The sequence below is a fragment of the Solea senegalensis genome, linkage group LG13, assembly GCF_019176455.1.
Source record: "Solea senegalensis isolate Sse05_10M linkage group LG13, IFAPA_SoseM_1, whole genome shotgun sequence".
In the NCBI taxonomy this organism is placed as follows: Eukaryota; Metazoa; Chordata; class Actinopteri; order Pleuronectiformes; family Soleidae; genus Solea; species Solea senegalensis.
Genome location: NC_058033.1, coordinates 16728759 through 16746782, shown reverse-complemented (window position 1 = coordinate 16746782; position 18024 = coordinate 16728759). Strand labels below are relative to the sequence as shown.

General features: G+C 41.2%; 1 protein-coding gene and 1 long non-coding RNA gene across 4 annotated transcripts; one reads left to right on the top strand and one right to left on the bottom strand.

Annotated features, from left to right (window-relative positions):
• The first annotated feature begins 113 nt into the window (after positions 1-113).
• On the top strand, positions 114-7188 carry LOC122779909 (potassium channel subfamily K member 13-like). 3 transcript variants are annotated; one of them, XM_044042582.1, is made up of 6 exons: positions 114-152; positions 2458-2878; positions 3064-3142; positions 3769-4036; positions 4294-4716; positions 5553-7188. In XM_044042582.1, the coding sequence occupies exons 5-6, from the start codon at positions 4359-4361 to the stop codon at positions 6560-6562; spliced, it is 1368 nt and encodes a 455-aa protein (XP_043898517.1). In that variant the 5' UTR covers positions 114-152; positions 2458-2878; positions 3064-3142; positions 3769-4036; positions 4294-4358; the 3' UTR covers positions 6563-7188. The 3 variants fall into 3 exon arrangements, with proteins under 3 accessions (XP_043898517.1, XP_043898519.1, XP_043898516.1); XM_044042584.1 differs by lacking the exons at positions 114-152; positions 2458-2878 and having other exon boundaries at positions 2946-3142; positions 3973-4036; XM_044042581.1 differs by lacking the exons at positions 114-152; positions 2458-2878 and having other exon boundaries at positions 2946-3142; positions 3970-4036.
• A 2051-nt stretch (positions 7189-9239) lies between these two features.
• Positions 9240-12432, bottom strand: LOC122779266. Its single transcript, XR_006361547.1, has 4 exons — positions 12288-12432; positions 11880-11994; positions 11725-11788; positions 9240-10055 (listed from the first exon to the last, which is right to left on the bottom strand). It is a non-coding gene; the product is annotated as an uncharacterized LOC122779266 (long non-coding RNA).
• Positions 12433-18024: the final 5592 nt, after the last annotated feature.

Genomic DNA, 18024 nt, shown 5'->3' with positions numbered 1-18024 from the left:
GAACGTCACCGGTACCGTGGAAGCTTCAGCGGCTCAACAACCGGGAACCGTTAAATTCTTCTTCGTCTCTTCGTGCTGCTGCTTCTACTTCTACCTCGGCGTTTGTTTGACCAAGCTTCGCAGAGTCTCAGGCTCGTCATTGCCGCTTACAGGTGAAAACACACACACTGCATTCATTGTAATACACGAAGACGATGTTCCGTTTACTGTCTGTTTGGAGAGGGAGACAGGAGAACCAGAATGTGGATGAAAGAGAACAGAAACAGAGAAGAGTGAATAAATCCCTGGAGTCTGTGATTAGGATAAGCTGAAGGAATTTATTTGAATATACTTGAACACAGAGAACAGAGGCAACTTCAATATAAGCACGTACACAGTACTCAATTCTAAAGATCAGTCCTAATAGCTAAATCTATTTATTTATCTCCTCTTTTATTCCTACAGTTTTTTGGTCATTCATTTGTATCTGGTGTTTCCTCATAGATGCCCGCTGAGCTGTATAGTAGTTTTCTCATTTCCTGGTTTCTGTTTCTTCTGCTACATTTGTTATATATTTTAACTCTATGTCTTTGCACGGTTGGTGTAGTGCTTAGCACACTTTGCAGCAAGAAGACCTGGGTTCGAGCCCCAGTTGGAATAAGGGCCTTTCTGCATGGAGTTAGCATGTTCTCCCCGTGTGTGCATGGGTCAGTGACTACCAGTTCACAAAAAGAGTCCATCTTGAGATGGTCTTCCGTAGCAGCAAAGACAGTAAAGATAAAGATAATAAATAATAAACATGCATTACCAAAAAATGTACGATATATAAAGATATTAACACTAAGACTATAAAAAAACGAGTTAAAAATAGAATGTGGAATGTACAGTTTGCAGAGTATACACAGTATGGACATGATATTTATAGTATAAATAAACAAAGGTTGAACGTAAATTATATAAGTATGAGTATATTGCACTTATGTAAATTTTACAGTATATTGCACGTGGAAGGGAGGAATGAGGAGCCTGATTATGTGTGGTCCACTGGGAGTAGTGCTTGTACAGTCTAACAGCTACAGGGAGGAACGACCTGTGATAACGGTCCTTCAGACATTTAGGATGTTTCATTCTGTTACTGAAGGAGCTGCCCAGTGCTATGATGGTGTCCTGCAGGGGGTGGGAGAGATTGTCCATCAGAGATGATAGCTTGGTAGACATTCTTCTCTCTCCCACCACCTCCACTGGGTCAAGGGGACATCCATGGCTTTTTAATCAGTCTGTCCAGCCTCTTCCTGTCCGCAGCTGAGACACTACTGCTCCAGCAGACTCCACAAAAGATGGCTCATGCCACTACTGAGTCATAGAAGGTCTGAAGGAGTTCTCCCTGCACTCCAAAAGACCATAGTCTCCTCAGCAGGTAGAGTCTGCTCTGACCCTTCCTGTAAAGTGCAGCAGCATGATCAGACCAGTCCAGTTTATTGTTAATGTGAACACACATGTATTTGTAAGATGTTATCATCTCAATGTCCATTTCCTGGATATGCACCAGTAGGGATGTAACGATTACCGGTATGACGATAAACCGCGGTAAAATTCCCGACGGTTAGTACTACCGTTTCAAATTTTAATTATCATTAAAACCGTGATTGATTACCGCAAATGATTACCGAAAAACTCAGTGATACTGCTCATTTCCTGAAGAAGCAGCAGCACCTGAACGGCACTCGCTCAGAAGCGGGCGCGCATGCGCAGTTTCCACTGTCCTGTGACAACACGGCTGAAGCCACCTGCGCTCCAGAGATTTCCCCCCAGTAAAAAAACAAGATCAGAAGTCTGGGCATATTTTGCATTTTTAAATGATGTTGACGGTAAAATAATTGAAGACAAAAAAAAAACTCCGCGAAGGGGGGTAACACTTCCGTGACCACCACCCACAACGTTTCAGCGAGTGTAAAGTAAGTCAACAAAAACGGGATTTCGGAATAGTGGGAAATGTCATGGTTTGTCTGTAAAACGTTCCTATTTTCTCAATAAAGGAAACCTAAGTTAAGTGTTACCTAACGTTACTCCTGTAAAAATACATGTTATTGGGCGCTATCAGCGAAAGCGAGTAGTGTGTGCAGACGACACGTACCGTAGCAGAGCAAAATATGTTTGTTTCTGTGTTTTTTATTTTATTTTCATGCTGTGTACGACTGCTGCTACTTAATTATTATCCGACAGAGTGAGGACCTGTGTGTGTGTGTGCGCGCGCGCGTGTCAGTCAGTCAGATGATAATAATAATAATATATAATCATCATATAATATAAAATATATTTTTTAAAATAAAACTTTGTTAAAAGATTTCAGTGTGTGTGTTCAGTACTGAACATTTTGAACACATCTAACAATACCGAGATAATATTGATAACCGTGATAATTTTGGTCACAATAACCGTGATATGAAATTTTCATATCGTTACATTTCTATGCACCAGTGTTGGAGGAGAGTGTCGTTCCTGCGGAAATCCACCACCAGTTCCTTATTTTTCCCCATTTGAGGATCTGAAGATGGCTTTGGCAACCTCAGTGGTTTTGGTTCACCCAGACTTCACTCGCCTGAGCACAGTAACTGCACAGTGATACATGCTTTCACACAAGAGTCTACAAACACCACATAAGTCTCCAATAACGACAGAAAAAGTCGCTAGATTTGTTGCTAGAAGTCTAGGAGGCGTTGGAAAGTCACCAGATTTAGCGACCAAGTTGGCAACACTGGTTCCAGGATTAAAGGAGCGAAACATTGGTGAATGGTGGTTCCTGGCTGATGACCCTGCAGCTGACCCGTGGGCACCGGAGGAGGTGCGACTGGCAGCAATGCCTAGCAGGTGTTCCACCTAGCTGTACATTTCTCTGCCTGTAAGAGTTTTTTCCCTTAAGTATCTAAATGTATTTTCGGATATACGTATATGTAGATGTCCTTATGTCTGGGCATACAGTATTTACCTATGGATTTCTCTCGCAGTATCTGTAGAGAGGAATATGAATGATATAGGTTTGACTGAGGTGAAGGCACATGTTTTGTGTGTGCGTGTCAATCACAGCTGTGCACTCTTCTGGCTCAGTCATCAGAGGAAGTAGATGAACTCTTGCCCTCGCCTGGAGCATCACACGAGATTAAAGGTAAGACATGCTCATCAAATCGGCCCACACAGTCTGCAGCAACAACACAAAGCTCTGTCAGAAGAGCTGCACAGCTACAGTCTGACGTGCTGAGCAAACCCCACTGTGACGGACTTTTACTGTAGTGCCTTGCTCAACAGCAACCCATTTATGTTAAAGTTAGCAGGGCATTTCCACATTTATCCAGTGGATAGTCTGGTGACATAATGTGGCATTGTTTTTACCATTATCTACTAAAATTACAGACATGACATTCCTAAGATCCTGGCTAGTGAAGTGATAACGATTTTTAGGATATAAGATTTTGATCAATAATTCCATTTGGTAGTCCATGGCCTAGTGGAAAGAGACCTTGCCCATAATAATAGGGTTGCTGGTTTTATTCCCCATTGATTGGATTAATTGGATACTCTACATTGACCCCAGCCATGGGAGCCACATCCAATGTACTCCTAATCTGGCATAGAAAAATATCTGCCAAATCAAATATGCCGATCACATTGAATTGAATAAATAAAGTCATATTCATACCCTGAGTGTGAGTGCACCACAAGAGTTCCCCAGCAGTCTAGGCCAATAGCAGCATAACCATATATAATCTTATCTTATCTTATCATGTCTTGTAGCTTTTGTGGAAGTTGCTAATGTGAGGTGTACCATTGCCCGGAAAAATCACCTTAAAATGAAGAGATGATGTACCATTTGGGGCGTGCTCGAGAAAGGAGGGTGTGGGCAAGTGAATGATGATGTCTTGTGCGCGCGCACACACACACACAGATACACACATACACACCTCAAGAGGCTTCCTCTCACTGTTAACTCTTCAGCAGATCCATTGAACAAGCTCAGCAGAGCAGCATCAGTCAGGAAACACGCTTCTGCCAGAGAGACCAGGTACTGTAGCTGACACTTTTTTACTGTAAACCTTTATTTCTTTCATCTAATTGTGGATCACATGTATGCTGACTAAAATGTATAATGCATTTTGTGCGTTTTTATGATTTCTGTCTGTATGATATGTTTGTTGAACATACATAAAGTCTGTCTGTGAGACTTTTTCAACCCTACTGTTAATTTGGAGCCAAACGTATGAGTGTGTATGTGAAGCAAAGGTGATTCATATAATTAGTACTTGTATGTTTGTGTTGCAGGTGATGATGCCTGAAGCACAGACATAGGCAGCAGTGGCAGAAGCAGTGGTGTATCTGTGCTGTTCATGGCTCAGAGGAGAGCTGCTGCCGCCAGCTGCTGCTGCTGCTGCTGCTCAAGGACGCCCATGAATGAAGACAACGCTCGTTTCTGCCTGCTGGCTGGACTCATCCTGCTCTACTTGTTGTGTGGGGCGGCCATCTTCTCAGCACTGGAGCATCCCTTTGAGCTGCGTGCTCGTCGCCTCTGGAAGCAGCAGCTTGACAACTTCACCCAGAGATACAGGGTGAAGCTGGACTCCCTGCACACTCTGCTGCGGCAGTACGAGGAGGCGAATGGAGCTGGTATCAGAGTGGACACTCTGAGGCCTCGCTGGGACTTCTCTGGAGCGTTCTACTTTGTTGGCACTGTTGTCTCCACTATTGGTGAGTCTACATTTGCACAGAGTTTGAACTGGAAATGGAAAAGAAGAGAGAACATGTTGTTGAAGGCCCAACTGAAAAATATAATAAAGAAATTCTTACTGTAAGCTCTATTTTTTTTATATTTTCACAGGTTGTCAGATCATGTCTTAGGCCTAATATTTTCTCAACATATTTATATATAGGCACAAAAGCAATGCAGTAGATCAGATGTTTGGGCTGCACCTGTCTGCATGACAAACCAATGAAATAGAACTAAAGTTACAGTTGTAGTTAAAGTTAAGGTTGTAGTTTCAATAACACATTTTCACTGTCAACAAAAAAAACAATACATAAATCATGTTCTCTTGTCTCCCTCTCCAAACAGGCAGCTTGCCGAATGCTGTCTATGATGTGCAACACACTCACTCCGCATTAGTACATTCAGTACAAATCAATTACAACCTTGTCTTCATCGAAGCGAAAGGGAACAAAAATTCGCAATACAAATTAAAAGAAAAGAATGTTTTTATAGGCACTGCATTGCATTATGATGATGGTATTAAGTATTATTCTAAATAAAACTGCCAATAGTTATGAAAAAGTAATGTAATGTCAGATGGAAGGGGAGAACAGAGCATTCTGGGAAATGCATTATTCATAACCAACTGCATAACCATTACAACAAACAAACAAGTTCTGCAGTACTGTGCTAAAAATAATGATTGGGTGAAATTTAGCACATTATGAACAAAATCATGACAAAATCCTTCTCAAGACGTCTGTATATCTTGTTTGCTAATGAGATACTAGTGCTGTTTGTGAAAGGTGACGTTTTATTTTCTATATGTGTTCTTTAGGCTTTGGCATGACTACACCAGCGACCATACCTGGAAAAATATTCTTAGTAGTCTACGGTCTCATTGGCTGTGCTGCCACCATCCTCTTCTTTAACCTCTTCCTAGAGAGAATCATCACGATGCTAGCTTACATCATGCGTTGGTGTCATGAGCGTCGGCTGAGGTGTGGCGGGGTCATGGTGATGTCGAGAAGAGACGAGACCTCTGGTGAAGAAGACAGCCTTGAAGGCTGGAAACCATCAGTCTATTATGTTATGCTGATCCTGGGAGTGGCATCAATTGTGATTGCATGCAGCGCCTCCACTCTCTACTGCTCCATGGAGAACTGGAGCTACGTGGACTCACTCTACTTCTGCTTCGTTGCCTTCAGCACCATCGGTTTCGGGGACCTGGTGAGCAGTCAGAGACAGCAGTATGACTCTCAGGAAGCATATCAACTTGGGAACTGCCTTTTCATCTTAATGGGAGTATGCTGTATCTATTCGCTTTTTAATGTCATTTCTATTGTCATAAAGCAAACTCTTAACTGGATTCTCGCTAAGCTGATTTGCTCTGGACAGCAGCAGCCTTGTTCTTGCTCCACAGCTGGCTGCTGGGGCGTCTGCTGTACCTGCTTCCAACACAAAACTCACCACCAGAGGCGCATGCCTGTACACCTGAGGCAAAAACACTTTAAACGCAACACTGTGCAGCCCATCACTTCCCACTGTCCTGCTGGAAGGCACCACTACACAGACAGCTCAGTGGAGACAGTGTGTGACAGTGAGACAGATGCTGGTGCACTGGCTGATGGGGTCTACGTTGGGCAGCGTCTGTCAGAAGAGATGATCTCTGTCAGCGAGTTCATGGTGTCCAACAGGGTGTCACTGGCACTGCTGCAGAAGCAGCTGAGTGAAACAGCTCACCAGGGCCAACAGCAGAGCTACAGCCATCAAAATGGCTTTTCTGGTGGTGTGGGGGCCTTGGCCATTATGAATAATCGCCTACAGGAAACAAGTATGGATAGGTAGCACTACATAATACACCACCGCTGTACAACAGAGGCAGGCAATATTTTTCTCCACAGATCCATCCTGATGTACAGTAGGAAAAAGGTCACTAACTTTAATTTAAACCATCCTAATATCCAATATGCTTCAGAGCATTTGAATGACATATAACTGGTAACAAATACAATTATTATTTATATTTTGTTGAAGCAAAGTATTTGTACAATTATAATTCTAATCAAAAACTTATTGTCATATTTTATGTTCCCACTAGCCATGCAGCAAGCTTTTACCCACACAGATAGATACAGATTTGATCTGTATTCGGGTTATCATGGCAAACATACTAGTGGCCAAAAGTAGGTTTGCAGGAATAGCATGCAGCAGGCTTCCTCCCTCTCTATTATTGATCTTCTTTTCAAGGCCAATTGGTCCATGTTGATAACCTGCAAAGCCAGTCATTGTGCCTCCTTCTGGCAAAAGGAAGTAACAAACTAACAACAAACAAATGATTTCATTTATATAAAGCTTTCAGCGTGTGGTCTACATTTGCTGTACGCTGTCATAACAAGTTATTGGTGGCCTTTCTCTAGCGCCATGTAGTGGCCATTGTAGTCACTCCACATCCAAACATTCACAGGGGTGTGAGGGCCTGTTCAGTGCTGCTTGCAGCCCTAGTATAACATTGTAACTTTTTGTAGTGATAATACATTGCATTTCATGTGACTATTTCAAAATAAAGGTTAAGCTGTGTTAAAGCTCTTTTACATATATATTTTTTTATTTTAAAATGCATTTTGCAGTAATTAGATATTGCATTCTACAGATACTGGGCATCATTTTATATTATATCCTGTGTAATAGATACCTTAACTGCTCAAAGTGCCTTACTAAAGCACACCTTTAGTAAATCGCTGGCCATATAAAGCATATTTGCCCACGTGTGCTGTAGATTGTTTTTGGTGTTTTATAGGAGCTGTCCAACCTAGTTCCTTACTGAATGATATTAAGAGAGTAAAATCTGACGGCATGACAAAACCAAATTCTGAGAGCAGAATAACTTTCATTCAGTGAATTGTCTGTTTTGGAAGGGGTCAGTTCATGGCGAAGCAGAAAGGCATTGGGCTTGTAACTGTAAGGTAATCAGATCAGATCCATGTCAGGGATTTGGCTGGACAACCCCCTTAGCAAGATCCCCATTACACATGGGGAGAACCCATGGTCCAGAGGAAAGGAATTGGGCTACTTCTAATTGTTATTTGGACACTCTAATGCCTTGTTTTCACTGAATGGCGCGATATAGAATGGTATGTATTTTTCTTCTTTTTCCATTAGGAATAGTACCAAAATAACAGCCCCTACCATTTCATCTTTTGTCACCCATCCCTTGGCGTACCAGAGAAAAATGGTACAGGGTGGAGCAAGACTGTCTACCCCCACAAGAGTCAGCTGATTGTGACTGGTGTAACTATCCCACGGAAGCAGTCTGTTACTCATACTAAACTTTACTTCTTGTTGAAACAAACACACATCCAGTGCACTCCTGCTATTGGTCCCGAACCCCTATAAAAAGATGGGTAGTGTCAGGAAGGGGAAAAAGTTCCTGTTTTGGAAGTCAAAAGCAGGGCTTAAGCTCAAGCAGGAATCCTGAGCAGCATACAGACAGCGACAAAACAAATCCAGCATCACTGTGAAGAGGGGTCTGATGTCCTGAAGTGAGTGCCTCAATCAGATGGAAGAAGCAGTGGAGGAGCACTCATGGAGGACTGCTGATTTAAGAGTCCTGTGTTTCATGGTTGTATGTGAGGTAGCCGTAAGGAAACATACAGACTTTACCTACAGCCTCCTCTTATAGAAAGAAGACAGCTGATTATGTAAAACATTGGAATGGTGATTTAACAGAGCCCCTTGAGGCCTCTAGAGGAGCAGAGAGGAAGAGACTTTTTAATTTGTGGATTGCTCACGCATCGCCCTTGTTTCATCAGCGCATGTCATTGAAATTCACCGTAATCACGACTGAGCGCTGACATCCAGAGCTTTCACTGGAGCACATCTAATCATGTGTGGCCTGTAGAAGACGCACTCATGTGAATAAGTGGAGTACAGAGACAGATGCAAGATCACATTAACACAGCAACATTCAGGTTCTCCTCATCTACCTGAAGGAGATCCTTTACTATGGAAAAAAAAACATTCAATCCGTCCTGCATCATCACCAATCATTTGTTTTGCATATTTGCATCACTCCTTTGGATGATGAGAGTTTAGAAAATAATTTTGCATATAGGAAACAAAAATAAAATGTTCTCTAGTTCAGTGTTAAATACTGTCCTTTCTGCTTCTAATAGTAAAGCAATTTTGAAAATATTTATTTTCTTTCTTTTTTTACTGTTATTATAAAAAAAAACCACAGCAGTCAGTCAGTCAAATATTATTTATTTAAGCTGAAATCAATCATGACTTTTAACATGTAAAGACTGTACACAGAAACAGTATGATACTGGAACATAATAGTTTGTTTTACCAACTGTTAAAGAAGAATAAGGCAGCACAGTTATAACATCCAGAAAAAAATAAATTTCACCCACAATGGAGAATACATTGAGAAATATAGTATCACTTATAGAAAGAATTGCACTAACATTTAGAGCATATTTGGGTTGAATAAACTTTAATAGGAAATATAGATCTTACCTTGTTTGGATACTTTATTAAATTTCTACACAATAAAACTGTAGAGGTAACTTTTATTTGCAACAAAAAAATACATTTCCAAACAACACCCTAGCAAACTGGATTTTATTCTACACGTTTAGAAAAAAGATGATGTATTTTTTCCATGATTGAGTTGTCACTTAATTTACAGAAGAAGAAAAAGAAAATGCCTGTCACTTCCAGCCGTAAAGAACAAAAAACAATATTTTGTTTTTACAAATTGTGCTCTCCCATTAGCTGTTAGCATCTCCTCTTGTAACAAATGGATATTGCACATTAGCACAGGCTTAGCTATTGGTTAGCACTGACAGTGTTTCACAACTTTCCTTCCAGGATATGAAAGGCAGGCAAACTATCTTTGAATCATTATTTAATTATATCTATTCATGAAAACATCATATTTAAAATACATCACTACATGAACTTACACTTCCTATCCTATTGTGAATTTCACAGTTGATTATTCAGTTTAACAGGCCTTTATTTGACTTAAACATCTGTAGTGTCTGTTCACTGAATATGAGGCAGAGGTTTGTTGCTGGGTCAGTGTCGCTGAGAACGTTTTACAAAATGTCCTTATATAAATATATATGTTTATGTATCAGACTTTAGATTTTTGCATTGTATCTTTGATGGCACAATGCTAATTGTTAGCATGACGTAAACAAACATGACCGCTGTTCACCTTCTCCCTGTTTCATCAAATTGCACATAAAGAAGAAAACTGTTTGAACATGGACTTTAATGACAGTCTCTTCATGGATCACTGGAGGCAAACTTCTCAGGATTCTCCCAGACCCTGAATTCACAGGGAGAAAATAATGATAGTGAATTTACACAAACTTTACATTCAACAGTTAGCAGGATGCTTTTTTCCATGCTTTTAACAGAAGGAAAGGCACCAGATGCCTATCCACCTTGCTATCCACCAAAAGGGGTTATCTTATACATCCATAGGTATGCTTGGTGCATTTTATTTTGTGTAGCATGTTGTAGTGCTTGTGGTTCAGGGTCATTGTTGAATACTCCTGCCACAAGATTCATACAAGGGTATGAATTTGCTAACTTTTGGCTAACAGTAGTAGTCCCGACCGGGGATACGGGTTACGTCATTAGCTTGCTAACGCTAACGTTATCTAGTTTCGATCACGTGTCACTTGATTTGTTATTTGTACTTGATCAAGTGACACGTAATCGAAACTAGATAATACATGATTACGATGATTTGCGTTTGTGTTTTGCACTTGAGGGCCACCGTAGATATCATTATTGGTATCGGACACAAAATAGTGTTTTTGTGGCGTCCCTAAAAATATAACCTTTCAGCACAATGTAAATCATGAAATCTGAGCAAGAGAGAGAGAGACAGACATGTGTGTCCCTGCTTCAGGTTCTGTTTACAGCATTATAACTCAAGTTTTTGCTTCGCGGAAGGATTGGACCAATCACAGGTTAGTTCAGACCAACCATTCCATAAAATAATTGCTATGCTACACAGACACCTAAAAACAGGAACCTATTCACACGGAAACTTGTTCTTCACAATTTTTTTTAGTTTTGACCAAGGGAATGTGTTTAATGGGTAGTCATTCCAGGGTCTAATGACTCTGCAATGCATGCTGACTGAGGCTTTAATCGGAACTGTGGTTGTCCTGTAGAGTTTGGCTACTGTTTACTGTTTATCTACATGCAATAATCATAATGAAGCAGATACACCTTATGTTAATTCACAACCACTTTGATTGTGTGTTTCTTCTGTGAACAGTGATGAATATTGAAGATTCATGGTGCTTGATTTGTTAGTATGTTGAAATGCATTGGTTCATTTTTGCAGTATCAACATCTACAGCAGGACCACTGGGTTTTATATATTTTTAACTTCCTTCACACCTGGGATCAGCTGGAGCCATGCAGCACTTCCCTCCTTCCTTGTAAACTGTGCATAATTGATCACCACATTCACAGAACTATATTTTCTTAATTATATAATACAGTACAATAATTGACTTTCATTTACCTGTTCAGACAACCGTTTGTTTTATTGATGCATTTATCTTTTGTTTTTGATTACATTAACATTCATTTGATTATTAACCATGAATCACTTTTGATCTTGAAAAGTTCCAGCTGAATGTTAATGTTACATGTAGGTGTTCTGTGTAGAATTCAGTTTCTTCTTTAGTGAAATTAACATCATATTTTCCGTACTCATGTTGCAGCAGATGTAGATATTCATTTTCTTCATTGAGTAAAATAAATAAACATAACAATGAAATAGTTGAAAAGGGCACACACATAGAAGTCAAAGAGGTAGCAACATATTCATCCTACTGTTTAGTCATTAGTCATATTGGAGGATCTTGGTGTGCTTGAAGATATCAAATAACACATGTTGATAATATTGTGCATTCCTATTCATTAGTAATAATGAATAATTATAGTATAATGTATAATTACTTTGTACTCACATTTGGTGATGTGGGCTTGTGTGTCTCTCTTTGTTGATAGTAAGCGGAAATAATGCAGTTCCTTCTGTAACACACAGAAGTTCCATTGTGTCATTTCACACACACACACAAGCACACACACGGCACACTGAAAGATGTTTTGTGGTTTCTCTTACTTGCTCTGTATGCCTCCACCTGGTGGTAATCCTGGGATGACAGTGGAAGCGAGGACTGTGAGGACAGACAGCAGGTCAGGTTCCTCTCCTCGAGCACACAACTCATCATAAATTTCTGTCAGAAAAAAACAACAGGCTTTTAAAAAAAGGACTTTTCAAGCATGCAGATTACATTTATAAATATGAATAAATGTGATTAAATAGCACTTATTGGTTGGTAGATGGTAAATGGTCTGTATTTATAAAGCACTTTTCTCATTTTCATCCACTTACACTCACACACATTAATACAGCATCTAAATGCAGCGCTTTCTCTGTCACACCCATTTATACCCACTCACATCAGCTGTGAGAAGCAACTTGGGGTTAAGTGTCTTCCCCCCCACACACACACACATACACACACACCTGCCACTTTGGACTCCAGCAGGTCCTCCAGTTCAGCTTCCTGGTGTAATGCCTCCGCTGACAGCTGGGGGGCTCCAGGGAAGCACAGCAGGATGATACTGATGTTGTCCAAGCTTCCCTGTGGAGAGAAGCAGCAACGTATTATAGATATTATTCATTCATGTTATTCATTGGTTCAGTGTTCAGTGGAGCCTGGTTTTAAATCAAGGATGGGGAAGGAATGTCATTTTGACACACAGTGACACACTCTAGTGAGATTCAGCAAAATAATCACCAAAAATTTTTAAAATTTATTTTGGACGACGTACTATACTATGACTTTTTTGACCGATTTTGGACGACATACTATACTATGACTTTTTTGACCGATTTTGGACGACATACTATACTATGAGTTTTTTTGACCGATTCTGGACAACATGCTAAACTATGAGCTTTTTTCTGTCTGTCTGTTTGCGCTTCACACTGGTGACCAAACTTTAAAAAAAGACAGTGAAGAACCATGAGGAAGTGAGTCTGACACCTTGAGGACTTGAACAACACAACTTCATGGTCTGATGAAGTAGATCAGCTGATTAAAGTGATTCTAATGTTTGAAAGACTCTGAGAATTTTAAAAACTCAAGAACACCAAGAATTTCACCGTCTGTTCAACAGCACATATAGCTCACTCCATCAGAAGATGACTTGTGTCACTGAGGTTGAGAGTTCAACTCTTACTGTCAACTGAACTTCTGCACTGCTTTCAAACTAAAGACCAAAATAAGAAGTTAAAAATACTAGCAACGTATTCTTCTGCAGCTCAGGAAGAATAGCTCCTCCTTGAGGAGCAGGACTTGTATGTCTGAGGTTGTGAGTTCAAGTCTTATGATAACCCTCAATTGACAGTTTTCAAAATTCTGACCTGGACGAGAAAGTTAAGTACACCAAGTAAGTCAGAGGGTCACCATCAGAATGAATGGCTCACACCATCAGAACGAGACTTGGATCTCTGAGGTTGAGAGTTCAACTCCTGCAATCAACTGAACTTCTTCCAACTTTAGAACTTCAGACCAACATAAGAATTTAAAAATACCAACAACGTTTCCTTCTGCAGCTCAGTGAGAGTAACGTGTGCGGTAAGAATAAGTCTTGCATGTCAAAGGTTATGAGTTCGAGTCTTATGGTCAACTTATTGAGTGCGATGTTCAAAGTAAACAGTCAAAAGCTCTAAGAGAACCTGGAGAAAAGAAGTTGAGGGTAGTAGCTCAGTGTACAAGAATGCTGCTGTGAAATCCAGAGCTTGTAGGTTCAGTTCTTGTGAGGACCAGGATATTTTAAAGGTCAACAACCAAAGTGATGATTGAAATGAGACCGAAAGTCCTGGTAGCAGTAGGATTTGGTGGTGCAGTGGTTTTATTCACAACCATGGGAATGCGTGAGTTACAAGGTGACCGGTTCGATACCACAGCCTTGCAGGTTCCATTCGGAGCCTTGCAGGGGTGGGGCAGGGCAGGTTGTGCAAGAGGTGAGGTTTGGACAGGGCAGGTTGGGAGAGGAGAGTAGAGGCGAGGCAGGGCAGGTGGTGAGGTGAGAGGAGGGGTAGGGTAGTGAGAGGGGAGCAGAGGGGCAGGGGCAGGTAGTGGTGAGAGCGAGGGGTGGCAGGCAGTGAGGAGAGCAGGAGGGGCAGAGGGGCAGGGCAGGACTGAGAGGAGGAGGAGGGGCATGGAAAGGTCAAAGGTCAAATACTTTATATTACACTGTGCAGCAAAAGGTAACCGCATTAAGGCAGGTGGTGGTGGCCTTATTGCACCACCACCCAACATCTTAATGTGGGTTTGGTTGGATGGGGGTGGGGACGCCGGTACCATACCAGCTGTTTTGCTGCTGGCTTTCTCCGGGTGCGGCCGAGGCGCACCCTGGCAGTCAGTGACTGAAGTGCATTCACTTTCGCGCCCTGCTGGCCACCGGGGGGTACGACTCACTGGGGCCCTGCTGGCCACCGGGGGGTACGACTCACTTGGGGTTGGTCACCTGGTGTGCTGTGTCGGTCAGCAAGAGGTTAGGTTTGGTTCTGTTCCAATGAACAACCGCCAGGTGGGGAACTGAACCTGCCACCTCACTGTTGAGACACAACCTTACGGTTTGGAACAATGCCACCACGCCACGAAGGCCGCCTTCGTCTAGGATTGCTGTCTGCTTTTAATCTTGAGTTTGGATGTTGACCTTTAAAAGCTCCTGCTCCTCACAAGAACTGAACCTACAATCTACGGACTTCACAGCAGTGTTCTTGTCTACTGAGCTATCTGCTCTTCACGATTCTTCAGGTTCTCTTAGAGCTCTTGACTGTTCACTTTTAACACTGAACTCAAACAGTTGAGTTCATTATAAGACTTGAACTGACAACCTCAGACATACAAGTCTGACTCTTACAGCACGAGCTATTCTTACTGACTTGCCGAACAACACGTTGCTGGTATTCTTAAATTCTTGAGATTGGAGGGTGAGCTTTAAAAGCTGCTGCTCCTCACAAGAACTGAACCTACGATGTCAGGACTTGACATAAGCGTTCTAGTCCACTGAGCTACCAGCTCCTACAGTTTTTCAGGTTTACTTTGAACACTGAACTCATACACTTGAGCTCATCATTAGACTTGAACTGACAACTTCAGACATACAAGTCTTGTCGTTCCAGAAGAAGTTGCAGAACAACATGTTGCTGGTATTTTTAACTTCGTCATAGTATAGTATGTCGTCATAAATCACTCAAAAACGTCATTGTATAGTCAGTCAGTCAGTCATCATCTACCGCTTTATCCTCAACCAGAGGGTCACGGGGGGTGCCGTGCCAATCTCAGCTACATCGGGCGATAGGCGGGGTACACCCTGGACAGTTCGCCAGTCCATCGCAGGGCCACACACAACTAGAGACAAACAACCATTCACTCTCACACTCACTCCTATGGTCAATTTAGAGTGTCCAATTTACCTATTCCCCACATTGCATGTTTTTGGACTGTGGGAGGAAGCCGGAGTACCCGGAGAGAATCCACGCACACACGGGGAGAACATGCAAACTCCATGCAGAAAGGCCCTTGTTCCAACCGGGGCTCGAACCCGGGTCTTCTCGCTGCAAGGCGAGAGTGCTAACCAGTACACCACCATGTGGCCCCGTCATAGTATAGTATATCTTCCAAAATCACTCAAAAAAGTCATAGTATAGTATGTTGTCCAAATGCAGTAAAGGACCGTCCAGTGCCGGATTCGAACCAGAGTGACCTGCAGCAAGGGCTATAGCCTCAACATGGTACGGCAGCTCTACCAAGTGAGCCAACGCCAATCCGTGTTGTCCAGATATTTACAGCAACGTAAAAGTATGGTATGTCATCCAAAATGAGACAAAAACATCATAGTGTAGTATGTCGTCAAAAATCGGTCAAAAAAGTCATTGTATAGTATGTCGTCCAAAAATCACTCAAAACGTCATAGTATAGTATGTCGTCTAAAAACGGCCAAAAATAGTCATAGTATAGTGTGTGGAGTCCAAAATCACTCAAAAAGCGTCTAAACGTATGTTGTCGAAATTGGTCAAAATAGTATAGTAAATTAGATCTTAATTTTGAGAAAAATGTCATAGTTTAGTAATAATAAGTCCAAAAATGGAGACAAAAAGCGTCATAATTATAGTAATAATGGGTCAAAATTGGTCAAAAGCGTCATAGTATGATATGTGCGTCAAAATCACTCAAAAGCGTCATAGTATAGTATGTAGATCCAAAATCACTCAAAAGCGTCATGGTATAGTATGTAGATCGAAATCCAGTCAAAAAGTAAATTTATAGTATGTCGTCAAAAATCGCTCAAAAGCGTCATAGTACGTATATGTCGTCAAAATTGGTCAAAAAGCGTCATAGTATAGTATGTAGATCCAAAATCACTCAAAAGCGTCATAGTATAGTATCCAAAATCAGTCAAAAAGTAAATTTATAGTACGTGGAGTCAAAATCATTCAAAAGCGTCGTAGTATAGTATGAAATTCAAGGGTAGTCCAGCGTCATAGTATAGTATATGCGTCAAAAATCACTCCAAAAGCGTCATAGTATAGTATGTGGTCAAAATCACTCAAAAGCGTCGCAGTATGGTATGTCGTCCGAAATTAGTCCAAAAAGGCATGAGTATAGTATGTCCTCCAAAATCACTGAAAAAGCGTCATAGTATGGCATAATAGGTCAAAATCAATGAAAAGCGTCATAGTATAGTATGTCGTCCAAAATCGCGCGATCATAGTATAGTATAATGGGTCAAAATCACTCAAGCGTCATAGTATGGTATGTAGGTCGAGAATTAGGAAATTGGTCAAAAACGACAGTATAGTATGTCGTCTTGACAAAAAAGTCATAGTATAGTATGTCGTCCAAAATTAGACAAAAAAGTCATAGTATAGTATGTCGTCCAAAATCACTCAAAAACGTCATAGTATAGTATGTCGTCAAAATGCTTTGTTTAAATACCTCAAGTTTTAAAGGTTCAATCCACGTTTTCAGATTTTATAATGCAGATTTTTGTAAAGGGGGAGGGGAGTACAGGGAGTGGTAGGGGCTTATGAGTAAAGGGTGATTCCACCAAAAAACACTTTTTCTAAATACTTCAAGTTTTAAAGGTTCAATCCACCCAAATGTTACTCCTTTACCAGCACAAGTCCTTCACGCGACAACATCGGCAGCAAAAATAGTAGATTTTACTGTTTTAATTCAGCCTCAGATTTACAACTGATGCTATTGAGATTTGCTTCAGTCCAGGCTAACAGCAGCCAGCCTTAAGTAATCCGATGTCTTATCTGATCATATTTAACACCTCCATTAGTGGCTGTCATTGTCGGTGGAAAATACGCAGCTTGTGTCTTCTCCAACAGACACCTGGCTCTGGTTTTGATTTAAAAATCTGAATTACTTAGTGAAACACAAGCTGTGTTTCTTCTGCATTTACATATAGACAACTGGACTTGCTTTTGTTAAAAATGCTTTATCTCTCTTCTATACGGTTATTTTAGTGCCTGTTACGACCCGGCCCGTTGTGGAGAGCAGTAACACGAGATTGGGAATCAGAAAAAGAGTTGGAAAGGGACAACTGGACTGGTTTTAGGGTAAAGTCAGGCATTTAATTAATTAAGGAGGGTGCACATGCACAAGAAAACACAACAGAAGGAGGCTGTACAGGTGCTGACAAATAACTAAAACACAAAGTAACATCAACCACTATTTTGTTCTTGAAAAAAAAAAAAGGAACACCAAATAACTAAAGGAGGTCAGCACCCATAAGCTTTACAAACCCCAAAAAAAACACAAAACAAACAAGCAGCTATCCTGCAGAAGAAACTCAACAAAAGGAGAGACCATCAAGGTCCTCTGTGAACTGATTAAACATACAAAGATTTAACACACTGGCTAAAACAACTCATATAGTTTCCAGCCAGGTAAACTAAACAAACACTCAATTTCAATAAGCTTTAACACAACAGTATGTAACCACCAGCGAGGCGAACTGATCACTGTCTCACAGCCGCCATGAACTGAGGGCACACAAGCTATTTATGTTGCAGCTGGGGTTGATTGCAGAGTCTCGATTGGTAGATTCAGTAGACCCACAGCCACACCAATCACAGACGCAGGTGGACAGGATGTAGGAAGTACACCGCCTCTGCTTCAGCCAGACCAATCCTCATCAGGGAATCGCACAGCTTGCTTTGCATGCCTGGCAGA

What these genes read in the sequence shown, in the direction of transcription:
- LOC122779909 (XM_044042582.1), top strand. Translation starts at nt 4,359, where the DNA reads ATGGCTCAGAGGAGAGCTGCTGCCGCCAGCTGCTGCTGCTGCTGCTGC. An exon ending in CACTGTTGTCTCCACTATTG is followed by an intron (nt 4,717 to 5,552) that starts GTGAGTCTACAT and finishes TGTGTTCTTTAG; the next exon opens with GCTTTGGCATGACTACACCA.